Source organism: Cibotium barometz, chromosome 5 (genome assembly GCF_041138505.1).
Source record: "Cibotium barometz isolate CiBa-2024 chromosome 5, ASM4113850v1, whole genome shotgun sequence".
Classification (NCBI taxonomy): Eukaryota; Viridiplantae; Streptophyta; class Polypodiopsida; order Cyatheales; family Cibotiaceae; genus Cibotium; species Cibotium barometz.
In genome coordinates this window covers 57,478,360-57,504,881 of record NC_141050.1, presented here as the reverse complement: position 1 = coordinate 57,504,881, position 26,522 = coordinate 57,478,360, and the positions used below count along the sequence as shown (strand labels likewise).

The 26,522-nt window shown below is 43.2% G+C and overlaps 1 protein-coding gene across 4 annotated transcripts in view; it reads left to right on the top strand.

Annotated features, from left to right (window-relative positions):
* LOC147638684 (uncharacterized) overlaps window positions 1–3,619 on the top strand; it is a 68,913-nt gene extending 65,294 nt beyond the window's left edge. For 2 of the 4 annotated variants that reach the window (XM_086798647.1, XM_086798648.1), the window contains 2 exons: window positions 2,858–2,972; window positions 3,176–3,619. In XM_086798647.1, the coding sequence (XP_086654773.1) occupies window positions 2,858–2,972; window positions 3,176–3,277 (217 nt within the window). In that variant the 3' untranslated portion in view covers window positions 3,278–3,619. Of the gene's footprint in view, window positions 1–2,842; window positions 2,973–3,175 lie in introns of all 4 variants that reach the window. The other 2 variants (XM_086798645.1, XM_086798646.1) reach the window with 1 other exon arrangement.
* Window positions 3,620–26,522: the final 22,903 nt, after the last annotated feature.

The following is a 26,522-nucleotide window of genomic DNA, read 5'->3' as shown; positions in this document are numbered from 1 at the left end:
GGGCCGATTGGTGAGGTGCCAGAACTCTGGGGATGACGCTTGGGGATCACGTGCCGGCAATTGTCGGTTCATGGTGGGGGTCAGTAAGTTGTGCTACCTTTGTCTAGCCCGTTTCCGTTGTGGGCTGCGTTTGTGAGATGGCCAATTGTGCTCGGGGGTGTGTGGTGCTGCTCCTACATTTGTTGGGGGAAGCCTACGGGGGATCAAGGTGGTGATAGGGGCTGATTGGTGCAGTGCCAGAACTTTGGGGATGACGCTTGGGGGTCGCATGCCGACTGCCGCGTGTTGGAGCAACGGCGGGCTCATTAGCGTGCAATGCGGCCCATTTGTCAGCAGATAATAGTGCCCTTGGTAAAGTGCAAAATTGGATCTGATGCAAGAAATGGGAGCCATCCAGCCGAGGGATCGCAATCTGCCGGGGGAGTTCCTTGAGAAAGGCAAAGAGCACTTTAGGAGTAGGAATGGTCACTACTCCGGTTTGTGTTCGCGATCATCAGGCGAAGCTAAAGGTATGCAGGATGTCACGTGCATGCCCAACAAGCACACCTCTGGGACACTGTTATCTGGGGACTGCTCCTAGAGGCGCTGAAGGGAGGCAAGGCACTTGTGAAGGCTCCGCTCCTGCTCCCGGAATGAGATGAGCCGGTCCTGAGCTACCCTCTGTAGGAAAGAGTTGATGTCCCCAAGACCAAAATCGAGATCCACTGCAGCTGAGCCCGGCTTGAAATAGATCTCCCCAGATCTATCAATCCATCAAACAATCTATCAATCCATCAAACAATCTTGGGATCCTGAACTATATTCTCGGGAATGCGGACACTATGCTGCCTCTCTGGATGCCAATGGTCCTCTAGGTGAAGGGGAACTGGGGCATGGTCTGAGAGTGGTGCTTGCAATAATGCCAATCATGCCTCCGTGATTGCAAGCCCACTCATCCACTTAGAATATGTAAATGCGGGAGAGGTTCAGTCCGTGCGTCGTCCTGTTGGATGTAGAGAAACGGAGGCTCCCCTGGGTGCGATCGAACTTCTGGAGGTGCCAGGAATCCTGCCCTCTTGTGGTTGAAAACCAACTTCTCCCAGGTGGAGTACTTGGCCCTTTCCCTCCTTGCCTATCATCTGGGTCCTCTCACATGTTGAAGTCCCCTCCCAATCACCTGAAATCTGCCTGAGGGAGCGCCTGCTGCACTTGTATCAAAACTTCTCCTCTCCACCCCCCCCACCCCCCCCCCCCCACCCCCCCCCCCCCCCCAGCGGGGACCCTGTTGGGGGCATAAATGTTGAGGAAACCTGCACGGACTTTCCCAATCCTGATGACAACCCACTGGGCTCTGCCTGGACAATGGAGCCTGAATCCCAAAATGGAGGGGAGTAATTGCTTACTGACTGATATGCAAGCCCCCCCTGGTTCCCCTTTGGACCAAAAGCGGGCGACCAAAAGGTGCAGTGGGACTCCATCCAGGTAGGAATTTCCTGCATATATGGGTCCGTCCTGCTGAAAGGAAAAGAATATCCACTTAGCCTCTGGCCATGGCTCTCTGCAACTCCTGATGAGCAAAACCCCCTCCGGTGGCTATGAAACTGAGGTTGGGTAGCAGTTTTACTAAAAGAAAAGAATGTGAAACATGTATGAAGTCGTACATTCTGGCAACCAGCCGACCCGCCCTGTACGGCGCGTATATAAACCAGGGCGAGGCAGGCAGAAAGGCATCTCTCTTCTCTGACATCTCTGCAGCATGGACTTCTGGCAGCCCTGGTGTGCAACGGACAGGAAGGAGGAAAACACATGGAAGGCGGAGAGAGAAAGGTCATCTGCACTAAGCTGGAACAGAGTAACATTTGTGACACAGGAAGCAGACTGTGACCAGGAAGTTGCCAATGGGTGGAAGTTCGGAGAGAAGCCATCTCCACCTACGGAAGTACACCGCCATGGTGGTCTTCTTGACGAGGCAGACCGAGTCAAGCTTGCTCCAGATGTATTTGTTGCTGAGGAATTGGATGTCCATGGTACATCCCTAGTTGCAATGAGAGTAGCTTGCAGCGATCTGGCCAGGGACGGGTCTGCTGCTAATGAAGAACTAATAAACCAAGGTTGTAGCCTTCAAGGAGGCCACCGAAGAGGAAAGGAGTTGAAGGTCCACTTTAGAAATTTGGCAGTTGAGGGCAGCCTTGATCGGGGAAGAGGAAGTGACTGCCATGTAGTCTTCGAGGGGAAAAACCAGAAATACACCAGCTACCACTTAAAACGTGCATGCGAACCAAGGCAGCGGCAAGAGGGAGGGGTCCATGGGGAAGGGTAGAGGGGGGGGGGGGGGGGGGGGGGGGGGGGGGGGGGGGCATTGAAAACACTGGATCAGGCAGATGACAGAAACGGGGACAGAAGGGGAAACGGGGACAAAAAAGGGAGGGAAATGGGTGCGGAAGGGGAGAACGGGGGTGCAAAGAGAAAGGAGGCAGAACAGGCACGGGTAGAAACTGGGGCAGAAAGGGAAAACGGGGGAAAACAGGTGGAAAAGGGGGCAGAAGAGGGGAAATGGGCAGTGGAGGAGAACGGGAAAAACTGGAGGCGTGCAGAGGGTGGGGAGAGGCCCACAGCTGCATAGAAGGGAAGGGGGGCTGTGCACAGCACTTCGGCAGCTCCTGCTTCTTGTAACCCAGTGTGAAATGTTCTTCTTTTTATTTCTAGCTTTCTAATTTATTATTTTTAATATAGCAATTAAAAACACTGAATGAATAGAAAATAAAACGTTAAGATGATGATGTGATTACTTTCCTTTTTAGTGTCATATATTGTGTCAATGTTGTGAAACTGGTGCTAATGCTGAAAATTGCTCATTTAAAAGGCGATCACTTTGCAGGAAGGATTTTGAGTTCCTTGGGAAGGACATACAACAGGCCAAGTGCAAGGATGATGAAAAGAAGCTTGCACACACATATGGGAAAGTCAAGAAGCGATACATCCTACATCGCAAGGTATGGTAACGATGATGACAGTTCTGCACTACAAACCCAGGTGTCACTTCAAAAGTGTTAAGTTTGCAATCACAAAATTAGTGTGTAGCTGTCTCTGGTGGTTTTGAATTTGACAGTTCATTTGGGTGCGACCCTTTACAAACGAGTTGAAAAATCACCTGTAGCTTATTGCTGACTGGATGTTTTCTGAGCTCTAAATGCAGAGATGCAAGCGCATGGGCCATACGTTTCGAATTCTACATGAGGAACTGAAGACTATCAAGAATAGATGCAAGGAATATGCAGAAGTGGTGGGACAAGGATAAGATTGGACTTAGCAGTATACACCCCTTGTATATTCTGCACTTTGAAGCAGCATTCAGCATTTTGTCATTAGGTGGTGGGCTCGCAAAGTGGCCTGCAGTGTCGAAATTTCTTCTCTCCTTGGTTTTCTCTTTGCAGCGGGGAGGGGAGTGTGCCACATGCCTAACTAATTTGGCCATTTGAGTGTAAAGTGTCCCACATTCTTTTCCACCCAAAATATGGTTACAGGTAAAATCAAGGCAAACAAGACCGGTGCAGTATGAGGCACTTGTAACAGTGTGTTTAGTTCAAAAAGTCTGTTGTAACCTCATTTCCTGTATTGTAAAGAGCCAATTTTGACGTCATGGGGTCTTTTCTTTGTGCAATCCCATTCAGCAAAATTTGTACATACAAAGCCGTCGGAAGATTTTGTTTCGCGATGATGGTTTGTGTATGTCAATGTTGTCTCAAAACTGAAGCCATTTTCTCAGATGATAACATTGATTGTGTGTGCTACTCAACCAGAGTTTGTTTGGACCGCCATCTCTCTCTCTCTCTCTCTCTCTCTCTCTCTACACCAGCCTCCCTATTCAATTGTACATCTATGACCCACGTAGTATATGCGGTCCTACTTTCTTTTGACACCTTTGTTTCCATGTTTATGATCTTCAATTTACACATGAAACCTATATAACTTTCATAGACACATTGGGTATTTAGTAGATGTTGATAAAATCTTTCTCTCTGCCCGCTGTCATGTGCATTATGTTACCAACACATCAAAGAGCTAAGCATATAGACAAATCACGGAATCTTGGGAGAGCCAAGTGCCCCCATCCATAGGGACCTCAGGTGGCATCACTACAGTAGCACTAGATCATGGAGGCCATCAATATGACATGTCTAAATTAGGGATGGTTTCAGCAGTGGTGGATTACTTTACCACATAATGCTGTTGGAGAACTTTGCCACATGATGTGGACATAGTATGTATTTTGTGAAGTGTTTGATTTGCACCTCTAACTAGCGTCTGGATGGGAGTAGGTGGTGGGAATGGGAGTGCCTTGTGCTCTTGTTCTTGGTTAAAATATCAACAGTTAAGTGGGGAAATCTCATCACCTCTTATTACGATCTAATGTTCTTCCGTTTATGTGGCAAGAAAAGCAATCATTAAGGTATACTTGGATTCAAGTGGGGAATGAGTGCAAGATTTGGACACAAGCTTCCAATTGCAAATTCCATTCTGAAGCCTATTGATGACGACAACATTAACCCTTAGTCGGACCCATGAATTCTTGTTGTTGAGTGCTTGGATGGAGACTATGGGGGCCACCTTTGAAGTTAACTTAATCTTATGCTCAAGAAATAGCTTGCAGCAATATGTGCACACATGGCGATCGTTGCAAATATCTTCAAACATTATAATCCCTTTCAAGCCATTAGATAATCAACTTCTTACAGAGTTTATGAGTCACTCTTGATCATAGGGTAGTATGAAACTACACTTGTTGGTTAGCTTGTTCAGAGATGATCATGTGTAGCATGAGAATACGCTCTACAAGCTATCCTTTGAGTGTCCATTGTCCAGAGACCTCTTGGGCCTTAACAATAGCAGGCAAAGTTTTGCTCTTGGTACCCTTGGATGCCATAAAGGCGTGTAATACCTTACGCGCGCAAACACACACGCCCGCGCGTGTGATGGTCTTTGTACAAACGTTTACACATACTTAGCACCTTAACGACGCTTGAAACAGTGAGCAATGACACTGGAAGAAGGTAGCACACACCCACTTAGGCACCCATGCTTGCACTTAACCCATTAGGCACACATACACATATGCAAGCCTCCTTTATCATGTAAAGGAAATCCCCAAAACATAGAAATCTGTAGAATAAACCCTTCGAAACAACTCCAAAACATGCTTGTATACAATCCTCTTCACAATCTACTAGCCCAAATTCTTTACAAGAAAAATCAATGAGCCAAGTCGTCGCCACATCGACTTTGTGAAAATCTCACATGCCAACCATCAAAGCTCCTTGTTGGAGGGCATCGGTGGTGACATCCTTAGTTTATAACTTTGGTTTACAACAGTAAATATTTTTCTCCACTTGCTTGTCACATCAAGTTCTTTGTCTTGTGGACATATCACAGAAGCTGTATTTTCTTCCAAGTGCAATAGCTAAGGGATCGACCACAAGGCTTGAGAACCAATGGCCTAGTCTCCAATAAGCAAAGACTCAAGTGGCACCCATGGCATAGCCGCCTGCAATGAGCCGACAATCATAGCGCCCGACATGGCCAAGAACCCATGGCATAGCCGCCTGCAATGAGCCGACAATCATAGCACTGCAAATGAGAAGAAGAGTCACATGCCTCTCTCCTTCATGAGCTTCAAAGAATATAGCTTACACTCTACCTTGTACAAGGCGAGGTTTCGGTCTCTTCGACTCACCACTAATTCATGGTGATGGATTTCTAGAGAAGAGGATCATACACTATGATCCTCGGAAGACCTTATATGTGAGCGTTGCAAGGCTAGCTCATGATTGGGAAACCAATCACATTAACATAGACAAGGGTAACGAGTCCATGAAAACAGATTTGAAAACAGGAAAGTATCATCCCATTGCTCGAGGCATTCTAACTAATGGGATTGTCTGAACCACTTCGATAAACTTGTATAAATGCTACAACAAGTTGGATAGTGAAGATGAGAACCAAGACTATGAGCCTCTACCAAAGTAGCATGATAACTCTGAGCACTAGATTCATGTGTTAGTAACCATGGATACTCTTCCATAGAGACTTGGAATAATACTTGCAATGTTGGAAGGGACATAGATAAACTCCTTGTTCATGCTTAGTGCAGCATCCCTTTTGAAAGCTTACAGTAACTCTGAACCAGGGTAGCAAGAGTCATCAAGTGATGACTCCTTCATGCAAGGAGTAACTTCCACATTGCCCACAGTCACCTGGGCGCCAAGAAGGAGAAAACCACATAGAAAGCCTAAGAACTATCTTCTCTCCATGGAGACAGATCTTCATTGGCTTTGCTATGTTAAGAACATGGATTCATATGATGAGACCTACACTAGAGTGAGAAGCTAACCTAAGAAGACCATCCTTCATCAAGATAGTGACCAATAAAGGTAACAAGGAGCCCACGAGCTCCGAACAAGACAAGCTCTACCAAGCCACCCGACACTCAACAAAATTAAGGTTGTGGTAGAGAACAAAGGCGAACTCAAAGAGCTTGGCAAGCCTCAGGAGGAAGGTCTAAGGCAAGTGTCGAAATACTTCTAGTCCTACAACATTGGGGACAAAGTGGTATAGGGCGAGAAGCCTCAAAGAAGCACAAATGAAGAACCTCATGCCTATTATAATAGTCTCATATGTGGAGGTCAAAAAAGTAAATCTCGTTGGCCCTAGTGAAGAACCTTAGCCATTATTTATCAGCAAGGACCTCAAGAAGGAGATTTGTAGCCTTGCTCAAAGAATTTTAAAATGTTTTTGATTTAAAGTACACTAATATGAAGGGAATTCCTTTGAAAGTGGTGAAACACACCATCCCTCTCCATGAAGGTGCAAAACCATCACAATAGAGAGCCTACTACATGAATGGTCAAAGAAGAGGTAGACAAGCTTATCCAAGATTTGTGTTTGGTGATCATTCCCAAAAAGAATGGAAAGCTTAAAGTGTGCATTTACCTAAAATCAATATCCCCTGCCTTATGCGGACCACATGTTGGAAAGAGTCAATGGATATCAAAGGCTTACAACTTGCTGGATGGCTTCTCAAGCTCCAACTACCAAGTGATGATCGATCCAACTGATCAATACAAGATAACATTTCTACGAGGGGGGGACATATGCTTATGGCATCATGCCATTCATTTGTTGGCTTAACCCATGCCCCCACCACCTTCTAATGCTTAGCCTTCGAGGATCTCCAGAATCTTCTTCTTCAGAAGATCCTAGAGATATTCATTTTTGACCTTTTTGCGTGCACTCGAAGTGGAAGGACTATCTTGCTCATCTTAGGCTTGTTTTTCAAAAGGATGTCCTTTTGGAAGATCCTTTTGATATTCTTTGATGATCTTTTTGTGTCAAAGTGGAAGGAGTATCTTACACCTTTTTGCATACACATGAAGTGGAAGGAGTATCTTGCTCATCTTAGGAATGTTTTTGAGAGATACTGAGTCTATCGTATGTCATTGCACCCACTCAAATGCCAATTTTAGATTAAGCACAATGTTATCCTTGGACACATGATCTCCAAGAATGGCACCTCCTAAGATCCGCACAATCTCGGAATCGCCATCAACTACAAGGGGGTGCAAAAATTCATGGAGCACATAGGGTATTATTTAAAATCCATCTTCTTGGTATGCCATATATTAGCCCTTTGTATAAACTACCTATTATCTTTGAATGGATAGATGAAGTCATTTCCTCCTTCACCTCTTTATATGCCCACTGGCATATAAAGAGATAGCTTATACAAAGGTCTAGCATATACATCATACCAAGAAGATGGGTGTATGCTTGTTATTGCCTTATTCACCTCTTCATATGCCTATTGGTATATAAAGAGGTAGCTTATCCTTGAATGGGGCACATAGGGTATTATTAAAATCCATCTTCTTGTTATGGTGTATATACTAGACCTTTGTATAAGCTACGGATTATCTTTGAGTGGGAGGTCTCAAGATGGGTGTGCTTGCTATTGCCTTGTTCACCTCTTTATATGCCTATTGGCATATAAAGAGGTATCTTTTTGGAAAGAGGTAGCTAGATCTTTGTATAGGCTAGACCTTTATATACAAAGGTCTACCTATCTCTTTATATGCCAATTGTATATAAAGAAGTGAATAGCAAGCACACCCATCTTGGGATCTGGGATCTAATTTTTCATGTGCATATTGATGCTTTAATATTTGCTATTGGGATGCATGTTAGTCCATAGCCGAGAGAGAACAACATGGACTTCCCTCTGTGATCTTTGCTAGCTATCAACTTAATGATGTTGAATGTAATTATACAACCAGAGAGAGAGAGAGAGAGAGAGAGAGAGAGAGAGAGAGAGCGAGAGAGAGAGAGAGAGAGAGAGAGAGAGAGAGAGAGAGAGAGTTTAGCCATGGTGTACTTTGTAAGAAAGCACAGTCACATTATCTCCTAACTACCAAGTTTGTTTTTTCTCAATCATTAAGCACTACTTTTATTTGGTCAATAAGCCTTGCACCATCGATAGCATGGATGCATCACTAGATGGTTCTATTGAAATCTGATTTCACTGTCACCATGAGAAACGAAGCCATGTATGTACATGCCTCCTTGAGAATCTCCTCGAGAAGGTGGAAGATAATCTTCCCAATGCTCCATTGTTCCACATTGATACTTACCGGAATGGAGTGAAGATATCAGTCACTTCTTGGCTAATGGATTCTAGATTCACTGTCCAATTAAGAACGAGAGTGCCACATGCCCCATATAAGGAAGGTGGTCCCCTATCAATTGATAGTGGGAATGCTTTTTTACGAGAAGGTTCAAGACAAAATCATTGAGGACATGCATTCATAAAGGTGACTTTATCAGTATTATTAAGGAAATCCCATTCTGACATAGACAGAGGGCACAATAGCTCGCAAGGTTCTCCATACGATACTATGTTGGTCTATACTCTTTAGAGATGCAACTGGATTTGTTAAAACATTGCAATGAATACCAAAGGTTTGCCATGGTCCAAGAGAAGGATCATATGCCCCTGACCTTATAATTGTGGAACAACCATTGGAAAGATAAGACTTAGAATTATTGGGTCCCATTAGCCGAGTTGTCTAAGGGAACCCACACGTGCTTCATCAAAGTTGCATCAACTAATTTACCAAGTGGGTTGAGGCCAAAGATAGCATCACAAGATCTTTTGCCAAGTTCCTCTTGAAAATGTGATTACTCGTTTTGTTTGACCACTAGAAATAGTGAACGATTACTTGGTGTATTTTATAACCGAAGTGGTGGAGTTCTTGCTCAAAGAATTCCTTGTGGTGTACAAAAATTTGACACCAAGAGAATAGCCGAGAGCACAAACAAGTCATTGTACACCATCAAGATGGTAGAGGCATCGAGAAGCGAGCATAAGTTGCACTCTGCTATATAGGCCTACTGCACTGCCTACTACAAGGTGATGCTATCAACACGACACACCATTCTAGCTTGCATCTTTTTTTTTCTAGCTCACAGTTAGGCTGAACGTAGTCATGTTAGAGCAAGGAGGAGAGTGTGCACCTTAAAGAGAAATTGAATCAAAGGTTAGATGGTCAAAGGTTAAAGAGCATTGATGGTCAAAGGTTAAAGAGCATTGATGATTATAAATGGCAAATGTAAAAGTGTAGATCCCATATGACAAGGGTGTGTCACTTGGAGGTAGTCAGAACACCGAGCAACCAAAATCGAGCGAGACCTAAATCGAGCAAAAAAATTTGAGCGAGACCTAAAACCAAGCAACAAAAATTAAGCTACTTTGTTTTTGGACATTTGAATTTGTTTGTAGATTTCTAGTTGTTATAAGCAAAGATGTCTGATAACATCAACCAAATTTTTAGTGAGAAGCTTGACAAGAACAACTTCCATATGTGGAAGTTCATAATGACCAATTTCCTGATGGAAAGAAGATTTTGGGACTATGTTGAAGGAGACAATAAGAAGCCTCCAGAATTGCCTAAAGAGAATGCTACTCTAACAGAGACAAAGGCATCCAATCAGTGTGACAAACACTATGATAAGGCATATACAAGAACCTAACACTCCAACAAATGCATGGCAAAACTTGGTGAAGACGTTCCAAACAAATACAAAGGCAAGAAAGTTGCAGTAGCTAAAACAGAAGCTCTATATATAGTGGAGAAGAAGAACACGTGCATCAATGAGTATGCGCATTGAAGATCAAGGGTATTAATGAATCCCTTGGATCTATTAATGTCTCAGTGGAAGAAGATGATGATTTGGTGAGCGTCTGCTTGAATGGGCTTCACAAAGAATACAAGCCATTTAAGACCTTTATTATTGTTGTTGTAAAAGAGAATGTTTTCAACTTGTAGGATTTGGTGTCTATGTAATTGTAGAAGAGAAGTCTTTGGGAGAAGACTCTTCCCTCCAAAGCAAAAACACTTCAAAACATGCTTTCTACTAAAATTTAGATAGAGGTAGAGGTAGAGGTTACAATTGAGGCCAAGGTGTTGCCAATTTGGAAATCAGAATTATGGACAACAATAGTCTAATGATTCGCAAAACAACAGGCAGCAAACACACAAAGGTAGAAGAGACAATCTCAAGGTAGGGGTGGCTAGAGAGGCTGAGACAATTAGCAAAGACAACAATCGGGATCAGATTTAAAGGATTGCCTTTACTATGGTAAACCATGCCACTTTGTAGCAAATTGTCGCAAGAAGCAGAGTGACATAAAAAGGAGCAAGTTGCTGCAAAATAATTATGTATCTTCAAGCAAGTAAGCTAAAGATAGATGTGAGTATTTGTTTATTATGCAGCAAATGTTGAATTTAGTGATTGCTGCTATGTATCCTCAAATGGTGATGATGTATGGTATGTGGATTTGTGAGCCTTTAATCACATGACCATCATGTTGAGTGGTTTAGAGATGTCAAAAATCTAGAAAAACCAGGTTATGTAGAGACCCGCCGGAGGGGGGGAGGATGACACGGCTCATCTTATTACTCACATTGGGAATGTGCCATTGAATATGTAGGACGGCAAGATGAGGTACTTGGATGATGTACTTTATGTGCCTACATAACAAAGTATTTGGTTTCTATTGGGTAGAAAATTAAGCATGGTTTGTAGGTGTGCATTAACCCTGAGGGATGCTATGTTGAGGACTTTAACAATAAAAGTTGTTTGGGTGGGAAAAAGAGTAGACAAAATGTCTACTTTGGATGTAAGCATGCCTGAGGTGAAAGCTATTATGTTTCCAAAGGCTAAAAAATGTGTGCTCATTGGTAACTCCCTTGATTAATAGAAGTATAGATATTATAACCTTGTCACTCACCCCAACCTCCCTTGGAACATATCCAACAAGAAGATTACCTAGTGAACCGCAACTGTCATGAGGATCTTTCCAATGGACGAGCTCACAACCCTTGAGGTCTCTAAGCTCTACAACTCCTTGAGAATAAATTCCACCATGCCTCTTGTGTATTGTCACACCGCCGCGTTGCACTACGTGTACTCATCCCTCCTCTCACCTCACTTTACTCACACACACACACTCAGTAACATGAATTAGAGAGAGATTAGAAAGAGGATTAGCAAGAGCAAGACTCTATTGCACAATGGGAGAGTCCTTTGTATTATGAGAGATATTCACTTATATACATGGCCGTAAGTGTTCATACTCACTTAAATTGTGGTCAGTCTCGTCGGGAACTTTAGGATCATAAGAGGCCTAATGCTATTATAATGACTACTCTCATAATATATCCATGACGTACATCACTTGGGACTTCATCCTAACTTACTACTACACACTCTTGAAGCAGAAATCGCCATAAGTATTTCGTCGGACCATTATGGGCGCCCGTCCAAGTTGTAGATTTGCACACTATTGCTTCATATTTTGAATATATAACCTTTTGGTGCATCTAACTTGACTCCTTGATTGAAGATAATGGTGCTAGCTCTTGTTAACCCTAGGAATTGGTTAACATTCCCCCCTTCTTGATGTCGATCACGCCCTCGTGATTGCGTTGAAGACTTTTGTGTGGGAAGAATTAACAAGCTTTGTTGATGGCTTTTGATTTTGAGTGACGTTTAATGGTCCTTGTTCCTCTGGAAGGAATAAGAAAGGCTAGTTAGTAAATGAAAAGGTTACAGATTAGCGGGAATTCCTAATGGGGTGGGAGTGGTGGGGGTTTTGTGAGTGGTTGCATTTTTATATTTTTGTGAGCATGTTTTTATGTGGGTTATATTTTTGCTCACTAACGAGATTATCATCTCTATTCTTCATTTGATTCATTGAAGCGACATTCATCCCTTGAAGAATTTGGCTTTCGATGATGTCCCTTTTGTGGCAGGATTCTTGTCAAATGTTGTTAAGTAGGACATGTTTCTACATGCTTCTTCCCATATGCTTTTTATGCTTTTATGTATATTTAAGTACTCTATGAAGCAGATAATCATGAAGTACATTAAAGAGTCAAATAGACTCTTATTAAGCTGTTGCTTGTTGAAGTAGCCACTGGTTGTTGAGGCATGAAAGAATTACGTTGACTTATGAGGCTGATATAGATATTTTCACTAAGGATTAGATATCAATTTGTTGTGAAGATTTAAGCTTTTGTTTTGATGAGAGGTTTGCAATTTGAAGGAAATTTCCAGGTGATGGGTGGTACCATTGACCAGGTAATGTTCTTGTCTTAGCTAAAAAGAATAGTAAGCTATAAGCTTAGCAAAAATGTATTGGCTATTGAAGATCATTGGGAGTTTCTTGTGAAATTCTGCCATTTTTAGGTAGGCCTTTTGTTTTTATCTTTTCTCTTTTTTCTTATTTGTTTTGTTTTTGTTACCGTCTTGCAAGCAACAGTTACTTGTGGCTACTCTCCTTTTTGAGAGAATAGGTTCTTATGGCTGTCGTGCAGAGCTTTTGCACTTGTGCTTTTCATCCAAAGGGTGAAAAGAGCATTGTGATTTTGTCCTTGATGCGCTCATAATTCTCCATTGCAAACGTGGGGATTGATTCTTGAATGTTTGGCTCAAGTGTTGTTGAGGCGGTAGGTACAACTTTTGGGTGGTTGCCATTTGTGGTGACCGAACACGCAAGCTCTTGTGTGTATGTGTTTTCTCCACACAATAGCGATGGAGTAGCGTGCTTGGTATTGGTTGGGCCTCCATTCTTGTTGAACTTTAGGTGAATATGTTGGGGTTGAAGGTGTTGGTGAAGCATTCTTCCCGTTGTTCGATCTTGGCAACCATATGATGGGATTACCATGATAATACCCTTGTTAAAGGATGATTATAGGCACCCATATTTGATGAACATTAGGAGCTAACGGTTGATGCCTTTGAGGCTTCTTTCTTTGAGCAGGCTTGGGGTACTTCTCGATGCGCTTGGGAATCCAAGCGCATTGGTATTACCTTGGTAGTACCCTTGTGCTTGCAGTAATCTTTTTGGAACCCACACTTGTTGAGTTGTTGGAGTTCTTTGTGGAACTCGCATAGGCTTTTGTGGAAGATATTGTGGAGCACTTTTATTCTCTTTAGCCTTTGAGTTTTGTGTTGAGGAAGAGGCTTTGATTGTCAAGGCACCCAAATTATATTGGCACCTTCGTAGTAGTACCCTTGAGCTACAATCCACCACATTTTGATACCATTAAAATATCATGACCTTGGTTGTCGTGGTGGGGTTTTCTTTTGGTTGAAGTGGAAGGTTTGGGGACCTCCCTTCACAGTGGTTGGCTCTGAGATTGCGGTTTTGAGACTCATGGGCATTGTTGGTGGGATGAGGCTTGAGTCTCTTGTGGAGAGGTGGCTACTGATGTTGAGGCTTTTGAGCATGTAGGCCACTCTTTTGGTGAGGCTGGTTAATGAAGAGACATTGGCTCCGAGGCTTTTCCCTTGAGTTTCTTTTTAGAGATAGACGGTTGCGCTTAGGGGACTTCTTTAAGGATAGATGTCGATGGAGAGATTTTGACATTGGACATAGAAGCTCTTTTTCGGTTGTTGGTGAAGATGGAGTCAGAGGAGAAGATGCTTTATCGGAGTTAGTCATTTATGTAGATGGTATGTCTTTGTGTAGAGGTGCTTCCAATGAAGAGGCTTGTAGCTTTCTGCGTTGAGCATCATAGAAATCCATTAGAGTTGGTTCCTCTTTGTTTCGTTGACCATCATGAGATGACGCTATCACTAGCGAAGCATAGTGGTGCTTAGGCAGTAATAGTCCATTTATGTCCCAAGATCACATCTGCTTCCAACACATACTCAATCACAAAAAACTTGCAAGTAAGGGGGTTAGTTTCAATATACATTGTATGTTCAAAGTACCCCAAATATGGCATGTTTAAGTCTTGTGTGAATACAATTCTTTCAAGATGAGCAGTGTGTTGGTTGGCCTAACAAATCCCATAACTCGAGGGTCATGAGATTGTGCCCTCATTGCAAATAAAGCTATGCTTGGATTGTGATGATTTTATTAGAAAGTTCCAATCCAATCATAACTCTCAGAATATTCTATGTAAGATATGTTGGAAGTTCCAGCTTCTCCAAGGTCTCTTCCTCCTGTAAGAGCAATTTCACAATGTTTGTAGGAGTGTTCATGGTGACTGCTTGCATGGATTCATCAATTGAATACAACGAGTCACGTACCCAAGTTCTACCCAAGATGACATCATACTTAAGGGGATTTGGGGTAACATGGAATCTAAATTCCACATTTCCACCACTAATTGTTTGAGTAGCATAGCTAAAGCAACCTAGAACTTCAATGTTTTATCCATTGCACCTCTTGCAATACCATTGTCTTTAGGGATGATTTTATCCATTGGCACCTCTTGCAATACCATTGTCTGTAGGGATGATTCTAGGTCGTCCTAATGACATCCAAGTGTCTATTGTCATGATGTTATGACTAGCTTGAGGGCTAATCAATGCATGTTTGCACTTAGCATCATTGCCCTAGGGAAATCTAACCATACCATGATAGAATCTTCAAGTGGAACTATGGATGTTTCCGTATCCGATTCAATTTTAATTCCCATTTTGGTTTCATTTTCTCATTCACTTTCATCCTCTTCTTGGCTGTCATCTTTTTCAAGGGTGCCCAATGTGTACAATGGCACACTAGGTCCTTTGACAACTTTAATGGAGGTCTGTTTGGAAACTTGTGAATCCTTACAATCATGTTCTATGTATCTCTAGATATCTTAGTATAACTCATGGTTAGCCTTTAAAGGTGCAAGGACTGAAGCGATGCTAGTCTTTAAATGAGGATTTGAGAGATTACTTCAATTTTGTAAGGGATGCATCGAATTTTTCACATGCTTTTTCAACCTATTCTGTCGTGCAATCTTCTTTGGATGGCTCTCTTTGGTTTGATGAGTTCATGTATGTAGAGAGTACGTCTTCCTCTTGAAAGGGAAAGCGATACTCCTCTGGTGTTTGTATTTTGGTTGCGTTTTTCAGGTTTGACATTATGAGATTCAATCACAACTGGTGATCCTGTATGAAACTCAACAATGCTTAGCATGCTCTCCTGAGCTTGCTTTTTGCGTTACGCATGTCATGTGATCATGATTTTCAGTTTGGGGTGGTTGGGCGGGTTCTAGTTTCTTGATTGGTTTGTGAGGTGCAGTAAGTGACGAGTCAGAACTTGTTTCATCCTCACTAAGTGACGTACTAGAACTTGTTTCATCTTCTAACTTCCTTTGGATCGTCATGCTTTAATTATATTTGCCCATTCGATGAAAATGAATTTTTTTTCGGGCTTTTGTATCATGAGTCGCACATGTGGGTTCTGCGGTTCAAGAGGTAGCCTTTGAGGTGGATGCATTAGCATCATGTGTAGCTTTTGGCTCTTTTGGGGTTAGGTCCTCCATAGGCTCCTTTTCCCTGTCCTTTATTTCTACCTTTGTTTCTATAGTTTATTGGCCCTTGTTTTTCTTGGGTTTAGGAGGTTTTGCATGCTCTTTTGGATTCTGTTTTAAAACATGTTCCTCTACCCATTTCGAAGTGTGTTCTTTTGCATTCTTCTTAACTGTTTCTCATGCCTTGCCTTGAAAGTGTTTAAGCACATTCAAGGGGACCGTGGATAATTTTTTGTTTTGCACACTCATCACACCACTACACAAAATTGGGAGTACACAAACATGGGCATATTACCAAAAAGGGTTGCCCACTAAAACTTGGCTAATAAGACTTTGCTTGCCATGGTTTTCAATATCATAATGCCCTCTTGTAATATTTGAGTGTGTCTTCAAGGATGGGTGTGTGCTTAGCCTTGTTGATGAAGGGTTATGAGGGGAAATATCTAAGTGGAAGCTACTGGTGCTTATATATCCACTCTGTTGTCATACCATCATAGTTGGTAATCCATCGAGTATGGAAAAATTCTTGGAAAGCAGTCTATGTGAATGCTAAAAATCACACAATATTGCTAACCTCACACACACACTTTCATGATAGATAAGGGTAGGAGAATCATTGTACCACACAAGCATGTTTATTAATCACTTTGTAAGTTAACATGGTTTCACCTGCCCAACCTTCTACTATAAGAGGCACTTTGCTATCTGTTAACTACTTTCTTATGATAGATAAGGATAGGAGAAGCATCGACCACAAAAGCATCATGCACAAGAAATCTATCACCACTTTGTAAGTTAACATGGTTTCACTTGCCCGACCTACTCTAAGAGTTGCATTGCTATCTTACCTGCTCAAACCGGCATCTTTTTTTTATAAGACGATGCTAGAACTTTTAAAGAAGGCTTACCATAAGCTTAGTACTAGATAGGGAAGTCACTAACTTAATATACATATATGCTTTTGACTAGAACTGGTGGTGTAATGGAGCTATTTTTAATTTTTGTTTGGCCTAGTGTGAAAGCCAGTCATTTAAATGTCATTTTTAACATTGAGTAATACACTCTCATTACCTTACAAAATAGAGTACTTGTGAGCTCTCCTTTTCCTCACAACCCTCTTGCTTGAGCTCTATTAAATATTATATGCTTGAAGGATGGAAACTAGATAGGTTTTTTTGTAGGTTTCTCCCTCTCATTAGCTTCTTCTCCACTCACTTTTTGTGAGAGAGAACCACCACAAAGGATATCTCCTTCTTGCCTCCATCTAAGAAAAGGAATCCCTACCTTCACCCCCTTAGAAAAGGAGCATTCAAGTGTGACAAAGCTGACAAGGCTAAGGTAAGAAAGATCAAAATCCCTCTCTTGCTCACGTACATAAAACCATACTTAGCATACCATGAGAGCACATCACACACATTGGCTATGTAAACAACTTTATCAACTTTGTGAAAAGGGCATTAAATGGTCCTATTTTGGGCAAAACTTTAGTGAGCATACCAATAACTTCAAGGTTTTCTCCCTCAAGTGTATAAACCATTTTGAATGCCACATTGTTTCAAGGTTCACCACATTGTGAAGGATCAAGAATAGGACCAGGACCTCAAGACTCAAGAAGTGTACAAACCATGTTAGTGCACCGTATTGATGTAGATCCTAAGTTGAGTATGTCCCAAGATGACCATGGCCAAGTAACCCAACAACCATAGTTATGGCAATAATCGGGACATGTCTCTTTTATTGTACCATTCAAGACATGTCTCTTTTGTTGTACCATTTGAGATGGACATTCCACAAAATACCCAACATCATGCATGCACAATGCTAGCAAGAGTCTCACAAGAGTCTGACTTTCTATAGGATCCCATTATAGAAGCTTCTTCACCACACAGAACCAAGTTCAAGTTCCTCTCTTTTCAAATGAGGAACAAGGAACACAGGGAAGGGAACTACCTCAAACCCATGGGTTCCACAAGAGAAATCATATGATGTGTTCTCATTTGCTGCAAGCCTACAAGCCAAGCCAGCATAGAACAAGTGCCATTGGAAACCCCATATATAGGCCAACCCAACATGAGGCAAGATACACCAAACCCTAAGATAAAAGGTTTTGCACACGCATTCCCCTACGTTCAACTACCATGTGAATATGCAAAAGACATGCTAAGGATGTAGTTTGAAATGTGAAGGGGCTTTGCCACAAACATAACACCTAGAGGCCCAAAATTAAGCAAAATATAGCCAATCCACATCTCAAGCATGATAACCAAATTTGATAGAACTAGAAATTCCATTCAATACCCACAGAAGTTTGATTAAGTTTGCGAGGCCTTAGGAAGGATCGACAATCCCACTAAGATATGTTCATTCACACTTTTCCTTAAATGATGCAAGGCATGCTAGTGGAGCTAGATGGAGCCCCATTGCACAAATTTATAACCTTAAACTAGAGGAATGATAGACATGAATTCATTACTAATAAGCAAGTATCTCCATATGAGATGTAATCCCCTATAAAAAGGCTAGATAAATTATTGCTCATTGATTTGTTTATGATTGGTCTCAAGAGAGGAAGAGGCTGCATGACCATCTCTATAGGTATACACACTACATCTTTGATGACCATCTCTATAGGTCTAGAAACTAAAGACTCTACAAACTCTACATCTTTAATGACCATCTCCATAGGTCTAAACACCTCTTTGATGAGTGTGTTACCATGAGGAAATAGATCTCATAGAAAATATGCAAGATAGCGATGTAGAAGTAGTCCACCCAAACCAAGAGATAGAGAATGCATCATCCAAAGCCTCAATAGCTAAGGGTGCCAACCAACACTAGCAAGATTCCTATTCAAGGAGATTAGCATGGACGAGTTGGTACAAAATGTACTCAACCATTTAGGCTAGTAGTGGGAAAGGCTAGCCCCAAAGGTAACCTTAAGACCAACCCCAGTCCTTGTTCCTCAATCTAGACACCCACAATTATTTCCATGGAGAGATATGGTTTGGTGTGAAATTTTTTCCAAGGTAAATTTTTAAGGTGGATGACAAGCCAAAACCACAAGAGAGGGAACCTCACCAGAGGGCAGTGTGGATTCCATCCCTACGTATCTGAATAGCCTCTCGAGAGACAATGCCAATCTCTTCCTTGCTTCCCCCCCCAGAGTTTTGCAGAGAGTAGAGTATTGTGGCCTCCCAGGCCAATGCTTCATATGCATGTAAAGGGGGAATCTCAGTAGAGCTTGTCCTTGTTGTCAGTCCAAGAGATTGCCCTAGTGGTCCCCGCGGGCCCTAGCTCAGATCCTCTTTGGGGGGTGGGAGGGAAGCTAGCCCTCAGGCAAAAGAGCACTAATAGACATTGATGCCGAAGAGTGGCAAACCATTGCCTTGAGATAAAGCTACCAACAGCCGACTTCCAGAGCTGAGCACACTAGGCTAGCAAAGCACAGGAGGATACGATTTTTGTCAAAGAATCATTTTGAGCACTTCTCTTAGTAGCCACCTAACTGTAATGGGCCCCTAGTTACCTCAAGGAACCCACCTCTAGCCCCTCCTTTGGGAGGTCATTACCTTGTCGAGATTCCTCTCCAGGCTCCCAAATTCTAGTGAGGCCATCTCGCCCTATCAAGCCTCTAGGGACCCTTACTTGCTCTTAGGAGGATTCCTCCCTTCCTCTTCCTTCTCCATCCACACAGCTTCCCCATCCCCTCGCCTCCTTCCCTTCCCTCCTCTCCAACCTTCATCTTTGGCTCTCCCCATAGTAGCTCCCCCTAACCCTCTCCTATGGAGCCCACTCTCCCCCCTCCTCCACCTCTCTTGATCATTTATGCTGCCCTCCGGCCGCACTAGACCCAGAGCGGAGACAATCGACGAGTTCAGTTTGCTACTTGATTCATCGTTTCTCGAAGCCGGTTGGAGATGACCATCGTCACCTCCCTGGTGAGGGCTCTCCCGCTAGAGTCGCTCTAGTAGGTGGGCCCCCAGGGTTTTGGGGTAGCCAATGGATTATAGTTTCTTCCAACGTCTCCCTATTGAAGGAACTGGTATTTTTTAGGAGAAGGCTTCCATTTAGATTTTTGTGGTGTTTCATCACTCCAAGCCCTCCACGCCAGAGAGTGGTGCAATTATCTTCTCCTTTCCTTGAGTGCAGCCTCGGGGGACGAAATGGAACACGGAGTCAATATTTTCCTACCATCTAGGGGCAAGCAGTCTTTGAGATCTCTCATCATCTACACGATCTGTGCATCACCAACATGCTCACCCATCTTTGGCTCTTGGCTTAGATGGAGCTAGGAGGCTCATGCCATAGAGATCGAGATGGGGAGGTGGTTTCCTCTAGCTTGGAGGTGCTTCTCTTTGTGTTCCTTCATATCTCAATAACATTACCCCTTCCCCCCTCCTATACAGATACTTGCATTGCAATGGGTGGAGCCCAGTCTTATTCTCGAGATCGGATAAAGTGGCATCACATAGAGAACATGATTGGTGTCCACATAGCGCATCTTCATCCAATGACTAAATGTGATTACTCCCCGTTGAAACCCACACCTAAGACTCTTCAAGTGGAGAGTAGTTTTAAAAGTTTTGCTTTCCCACAAAGATTAGATATGTGCATTGCCTCATGGAACATTTAGGGTTTGGGGGGGTCTTAGTGCTTTCAAAGCAAGGTGGTTCCAAACGTTATGTACTGTACGGATCCGTACGTACTGTACGTTGTTTGGTACGGAAAAAAAATTAAGGTACGTAAAAATACGTACCATTGGTAAAAATACATAAAATCTCAGAAATTTCAGCCACCTACATAAAATTTCAGTCCATGTCCACATTGACATATAAAACTTTCGAAATAGAGACACAACAAGGTCAAAAACCTACTAATTCAAAAGTGAGAAATTAGAATCACAAGTCAATGCATGATTGCCCTGACAAATTCAATGCACAATGCCATACAATTTCAATCAGGATTCAGCAATCATGCAATGCATAATATTTAGTGGGCAGCTCAGCTGAGAGAGAGAGAGAGAGAGAGAGAGAGAGAGAGAGAGAGAGAGAGACTTGAAGGAGAGAGAGGCTGAGAGCTCTATGCACGGTCCACAGAGGGTGGGCTAAGGCTCTGAGAGAGAGAGAGAGAGTTATGTTGCTGCCTTGGGGGCCTGAGCAAGGGTGGGTGGGGAAAACAGGGTGGGGGAGAATGCAACTGTAGAGGCCCTTACCGGAAGGTGTGCACCGTACAGAGTCCAGACGCTATCGCAGGCGAAACCCAAAAAAAAATGTTTATCGTAGGCGAAACGTTTATTGTAGGCAAGCAAAGCAAAGCAAAGCAAAAAAAAAAAAAAAACGGATCGATCCGTACGTATGGATCCCCGTACGGTACGGATGTACGGTACGGATTGGATCCGTACGTACGTTTTGATCCAACCTTGTTTCAAAGGCATGGCGTCCTTAGAGGAGAGCTTCATAGAGCAGTAGTTAGGGGACCCATTGTTGAAATATGCAAGTGAATGGGTGTGTGCGGGAACAAGCCCTTAGCAAGAGACTGTAAAGGGGAGTCTATAATTAAGTGGGTAGCAGTGAAAAGGTGAGAGAAATCTACTGATGAGAGAATCAAGGGGAGCATGAGTGAATATAGGGGTGTGGAAAGATTCTAAGAAAAGGTGCCCCAGTTGTAGGGGAGGTGGCACAAATCAAGGAGAAATCAGTGGGATTAGATGCTTGGCATCTTGTGGATGTAAAACCTATAAATCGAGGCATTGGCCTAATAAGAAATTGCTAGTTTTTGAGTATCCATGCCTACATTATCCTATTAGATTAATTGTTCACTACTCTCGTGTTAACCTATGAGACGGACATTGAGACGTGCTATGTTTTACGTCATTAATTTAAATATTCTGAGTCATGGGCCGGGCTTGTCGGCACCATATGTTAAGGATGAAGGGATTGGGTGATCGCTGATGAGAGGCGCACCTTGAATATCAGTAGGATAAGGGTTAGGGTCGGCCGGCCATGTATGGGCGCCCAAGTGTGAATGGCCAAGTCATCTATAAGAGTCAAATGTAACCCTAAAATCCTCATTCTCATGTGTTGTGATTACAAGAGTGCTCTTGCCTTATCTCCTTGGTTTCCTTCTCCTGCGTGTGTGAGAGAGAGAGAGAGAGAGAGAGTGAGAGAGCGATCGAGCACTGTGTAGCGGCATGGCGGCGGAGAGGCGGTAGAGCGGCGACAGCGGCTCCTTCTTCACTCTGCGACGCGGGAATCCTTCAAGGCGGCGGTTGAGCGATAAGTGACACACCCTTTGCATTCTGTTTGAGCTTCCTTCCCTGGTTGTATGCTTGTAGCCATTCGTGGCTCGCATACGGTGTCCGGCAAGTCCCCAGCTACGACCTGTGCGGCAAAAGCGCACATTTTTGGCACCGCTGCCGGGGAGTTGCCCTGCACAAGGCTCCAGTTTGCAGCTCGAGCTGCTGCGTGAAGTTTAATTTACACTGTAGGAAAGCGACTGTGTGTTTGTTGTTGAGGTGTTTCCGTGTTTTGCAATCTGATTCTGCAATTTGTCTTCTACATTTCTGTTTCTTTTGTTATTTTTCCGCTCCGCGTGTGGACGTGCGTTCGGTTATCTGGCTTTCTGCGTGTGGGGGGATTTCTGAATCCCCAGACCTGTGCTGTGTGCGAACTGCGCCGCGGCCAAAGCTAAACCCTAGAAAGAAACCGCAGAAAACTCATCTCAAAAAAAATTTAATTTCGAAAAATAAAAAAAAATAAAAATTAAATTTTATTTCTAAAGAAAAAACCAAATGTGTGGAGAGGAAAGATTTTTTAATTGGAGAAAAATTTTTTGAAAAGAAAAAACCCCAATTGACCCACGACCCCGACCCCGGCGGCGTCGGTCTCGGTCTTTTGATATATATATAGATATAGGAGAGTGAGCCTCCATAGCTTTCTTTCAAGTGAGAGCTTATGGGAAGTTGTGCCCTATATGTAGCCCACTCCCCAAGGAGTAAAGTGAGCATGTGGGATAAAGCCCTCACCCTTTCCTCCACAAGCAAATAGGCTTTTGCCCCTTCCCCCATAGGGAAACGGACTGTTTTGAGGACCACAAGAGCTCTGGATAGGCAAACACGGTGCTGTAAAGAACGCTAGGACCCTTTAAACGATACGCTCGTTTCAAGCTATCACACGTCCTAGTCCAAGTTCGACCGTAAGTAAGGGGGTCAAAAATGAGTTAAAAACAATCTAAAAACAAGTAAAAACGGGGTGCGAAACACCTAAGAAACCACTTGTGTGAGTTTCAAGGGTAGTTACCAACGCACTTAGGGTACCCACGTCACATGCATCTACGTTCTGGTCGGGTGCTAGAGCCTGAGCCACTAGAAAGCGTTTCAGTCTACGCAGGCTCACACCATCCCTCCACGTTAGCATCCTGGCCTTCGGCTAGAACCCAAGGGAGTGCAACCCAAGATCCACGAATAGTGGACAGTGACTCGTCCTCTGACCTCAGAAGCCATGGAAGGACACCCTACCAAGAACCCTGAGGAGACAAGCCAAAACATGCCAGTGTGGGCCCCACAACCCGGATCTAGCATGTTTAGTCGTCTAATAGAGACCTTTAGTAGAGCTACGCGCTCTGAACATGCGACAAGCGAAGTAAATGAAGAAGGTGGGGTAGTGGATTCGCCATTCACATCTCCTGTAGACCCTACCCTCCCAAAGAGTGTCCATGTGGATATTCTACCCACTTCGTTTAATGAGGGCCCTACTGAGCTACCACATTCCGATGCTCTTCCCCAAATGTGGAAGCAGGGTGCTCAAGGCCTAGGACAGTGACCTGTAGCTCATCCGAAAGTGAAGATCGACCAAGTGAGTCCGAATCTGATAGAAACAAAAATCAAAAACTTGGTAAGAAGAAAACAAGACATAAGCGTCAATGCTATCAAGCCAATGTACGCACTGCAATAAACAAGGAGAGATCCACCGCAGAATGGCTTAGTTATGTAGGAGCTATTGACGCTCATCAGAAGTTAGCAGATAATTGGGGACAATACCTCCAAAGTGTCATGTGGTGTATTCCGCAACTTCATGACGTCGCCCAATTAGAAATCGAAGAGAAGCCGAAACTAAGTCGTACTACAAGGAGGCGGCAAAACCAAGAGTTGGCTCAGCAACAAAAGGAAGCAGAATTGAAAGAAAAAAGCCTGGCACAACAAGAACCAGTAGACTTACACCCCGCACCCGAGCATTTCAAATCATTCACCACAGGGGAACGTAAAGGGAGTAGCGGTGTCTACGATGGCCCTGCGGTAGTTAAGGAGATAGACTTAGCAGATCCGGGTGAGGAGTCTAAACCAGTTTTTATTGCTCAAGACCTCACCAAGGTGGAAGAAGCTGCATTTACGAAGCTTCTTAAAGAATTCAAGGACATATTTGCTTGGACATATCATGATATGAAGGGTGTTCCACCCTCGGTGGTGCAACACACGATTCCAATGATTAGCACTGCTAAACCAGTCCAGCAACGTCCCTACCCAATGAATCCTAAGTACGCAAAGATTGTACAAGAGGAAATTGAAAAGCTTGTAAAATGTGGATTCATATACCCTATTGAGCACTCAGAATGGGTTTCTCCGATAGTCATCGTACCAAAGAAGAATGGGAAACTCAGAGTGTGCGTTGATCTCAAAAAGGTTAATGCAGCCACCAGAAGGGATCATTACCCCTTGCCATATTCTGAACATGTGCTTGAAAGAGTGGCAGGCAAGGAAGCATATAGCTTTTTAGATGGGTACTCGGGTTACAATCAAATCACAATTGCAGTCGAGGACCAAGCTAAAACATCATTTATCACGGAGTTTGGAGTGTTTGCCTTTCGCGTCATGGCCTTTGGCTTGACCAATGCACCTGCAACATTCCAACGATTGATAAACACAGCCTTTAAGGAATATCTAAGGGACTTCTGTGAAGCTTTCTTAGATGATCTTTGTGTTCATTCCTCTTGGGACGAGCATTTGATGTGTTTACGAAAAATATTTGAAAGGTGTAGATTATATCGCATCTCATTGAATCCTTTCAAATGCCAATTCTGGGTTAAACACGAAGTTATCTTAGGGCATATAGTGTCCAAAAATGGGATTTCCACTGACGAGAGTAAAATCAAGGTCATTCTGGAATTACCCCCACCCACCAACTATAAGGGAGTCCAACGCTTTATGGGCCACGTTGGTTATTATCGAAGATTTATTCTATTCTTCGCCGAGATAGCTCGACCATTGTATAAGCTTCTCATCGAGTTTATTTGGACCGAAGAATGTGACCGTGCCTATGAGCTATTAAAAAAGGCCTTGGCGAGTGCTCCAATCTTGCGAATGCCTAACTGGGATTTAATCTTCCATGTGCATATTGATGCATCAAACTTTGCTATTGGGTGTGTGTTAACTCAACCTGGAGAACACAAGCTAAACTACCCCATTAGCTTTGCCAGTCGCCAGTTGAATGATGCTGAGATGAACTACACCACTACGGAGCGAGAAGGGTTGGCAATGATATATGCAGTAAGGAAATTTCGTTATTACCTCCTTGCCACCAAGTTTGTTTTCTATGTGGATCATCAAGCATTGTTGTATCTGGTAAACAAACCATGCTCCACAGGAAGAATCACACGATGGCTATTGATTCTTCTTGAGTTTGATTTCACTGTTGTTGTGAGACCTGGCAAAAAACATGTTATGGCTGATCATTTGTCTCGCATACCTAATGGTGAGGCTCCTACGGGGGTTGACGATGACTTACCTGACACTTCCCTGTTCATGGTGGAGACAATGCCTGAATGGAGTGAGAAGATTGTTAACGTTTTGGTTAATGGCTTTCCACCCAAGGAGCTTCGTAAAGATCTAGCTCGAAAGCTGATCAAAGAATGCGAACCCTATTGCCTGATAGCCAAGACTCTTTATAAAAGAGGAAAGGATGACGTTCTTAGGCGTTGTGCCCGAGAGGATGAGTATCTATATATTTTGCAAGAGACGCATATGGGCATAGCCGATGGTCACTTCTCAGGAGACTTAACTGCGCGAAAGATCTTACAATCGGGGTATTGGTGGCCCACTATGTTCCAAGATGCATCACTCTTTGTGAAGGGTTGTGATGAATGCCAACGATACAAGAAACCCCAGCGGAAAGATCAGATGCCCCTACATCCGATCAAAGTAAACCAACCATTTGAAAAGTGGGGTTTAGACTTTATAGGTCCAATTAGCCTAGCGGCCCGAAACACACAATCTCGCTATATTATTGTGGCCACTGACTATATGACCAAATGGGTTGAAGCGAAGGCGACACGTAAGGCAGATGCAAGGACAACAGTCAAGTTCCTCTTTGAAAATATAATCACATGCTTTGGTTGTCCTTTTGAACTTGTGAGCGACAATGGGACGCATTTTATAAATGAAGTGATTAAGGAGCTCACAACAAATTTCATGATATTCCATCATAAATCTACTCCTTACTATCCGCAAGCGAATGGCTAAGCTAAGAGTACCAACAAGACCTTAATCTCTGTTTTGACAAAGACAGTTGAAGCTCATCGCACGGATTGGGATCTAAAGCTTACAACAGCTTTATGGGCCTATCGTACTGTGTACAAGTGGCTATTAATTGCACACCATTCAAAATGGTATATGGCCAAGAA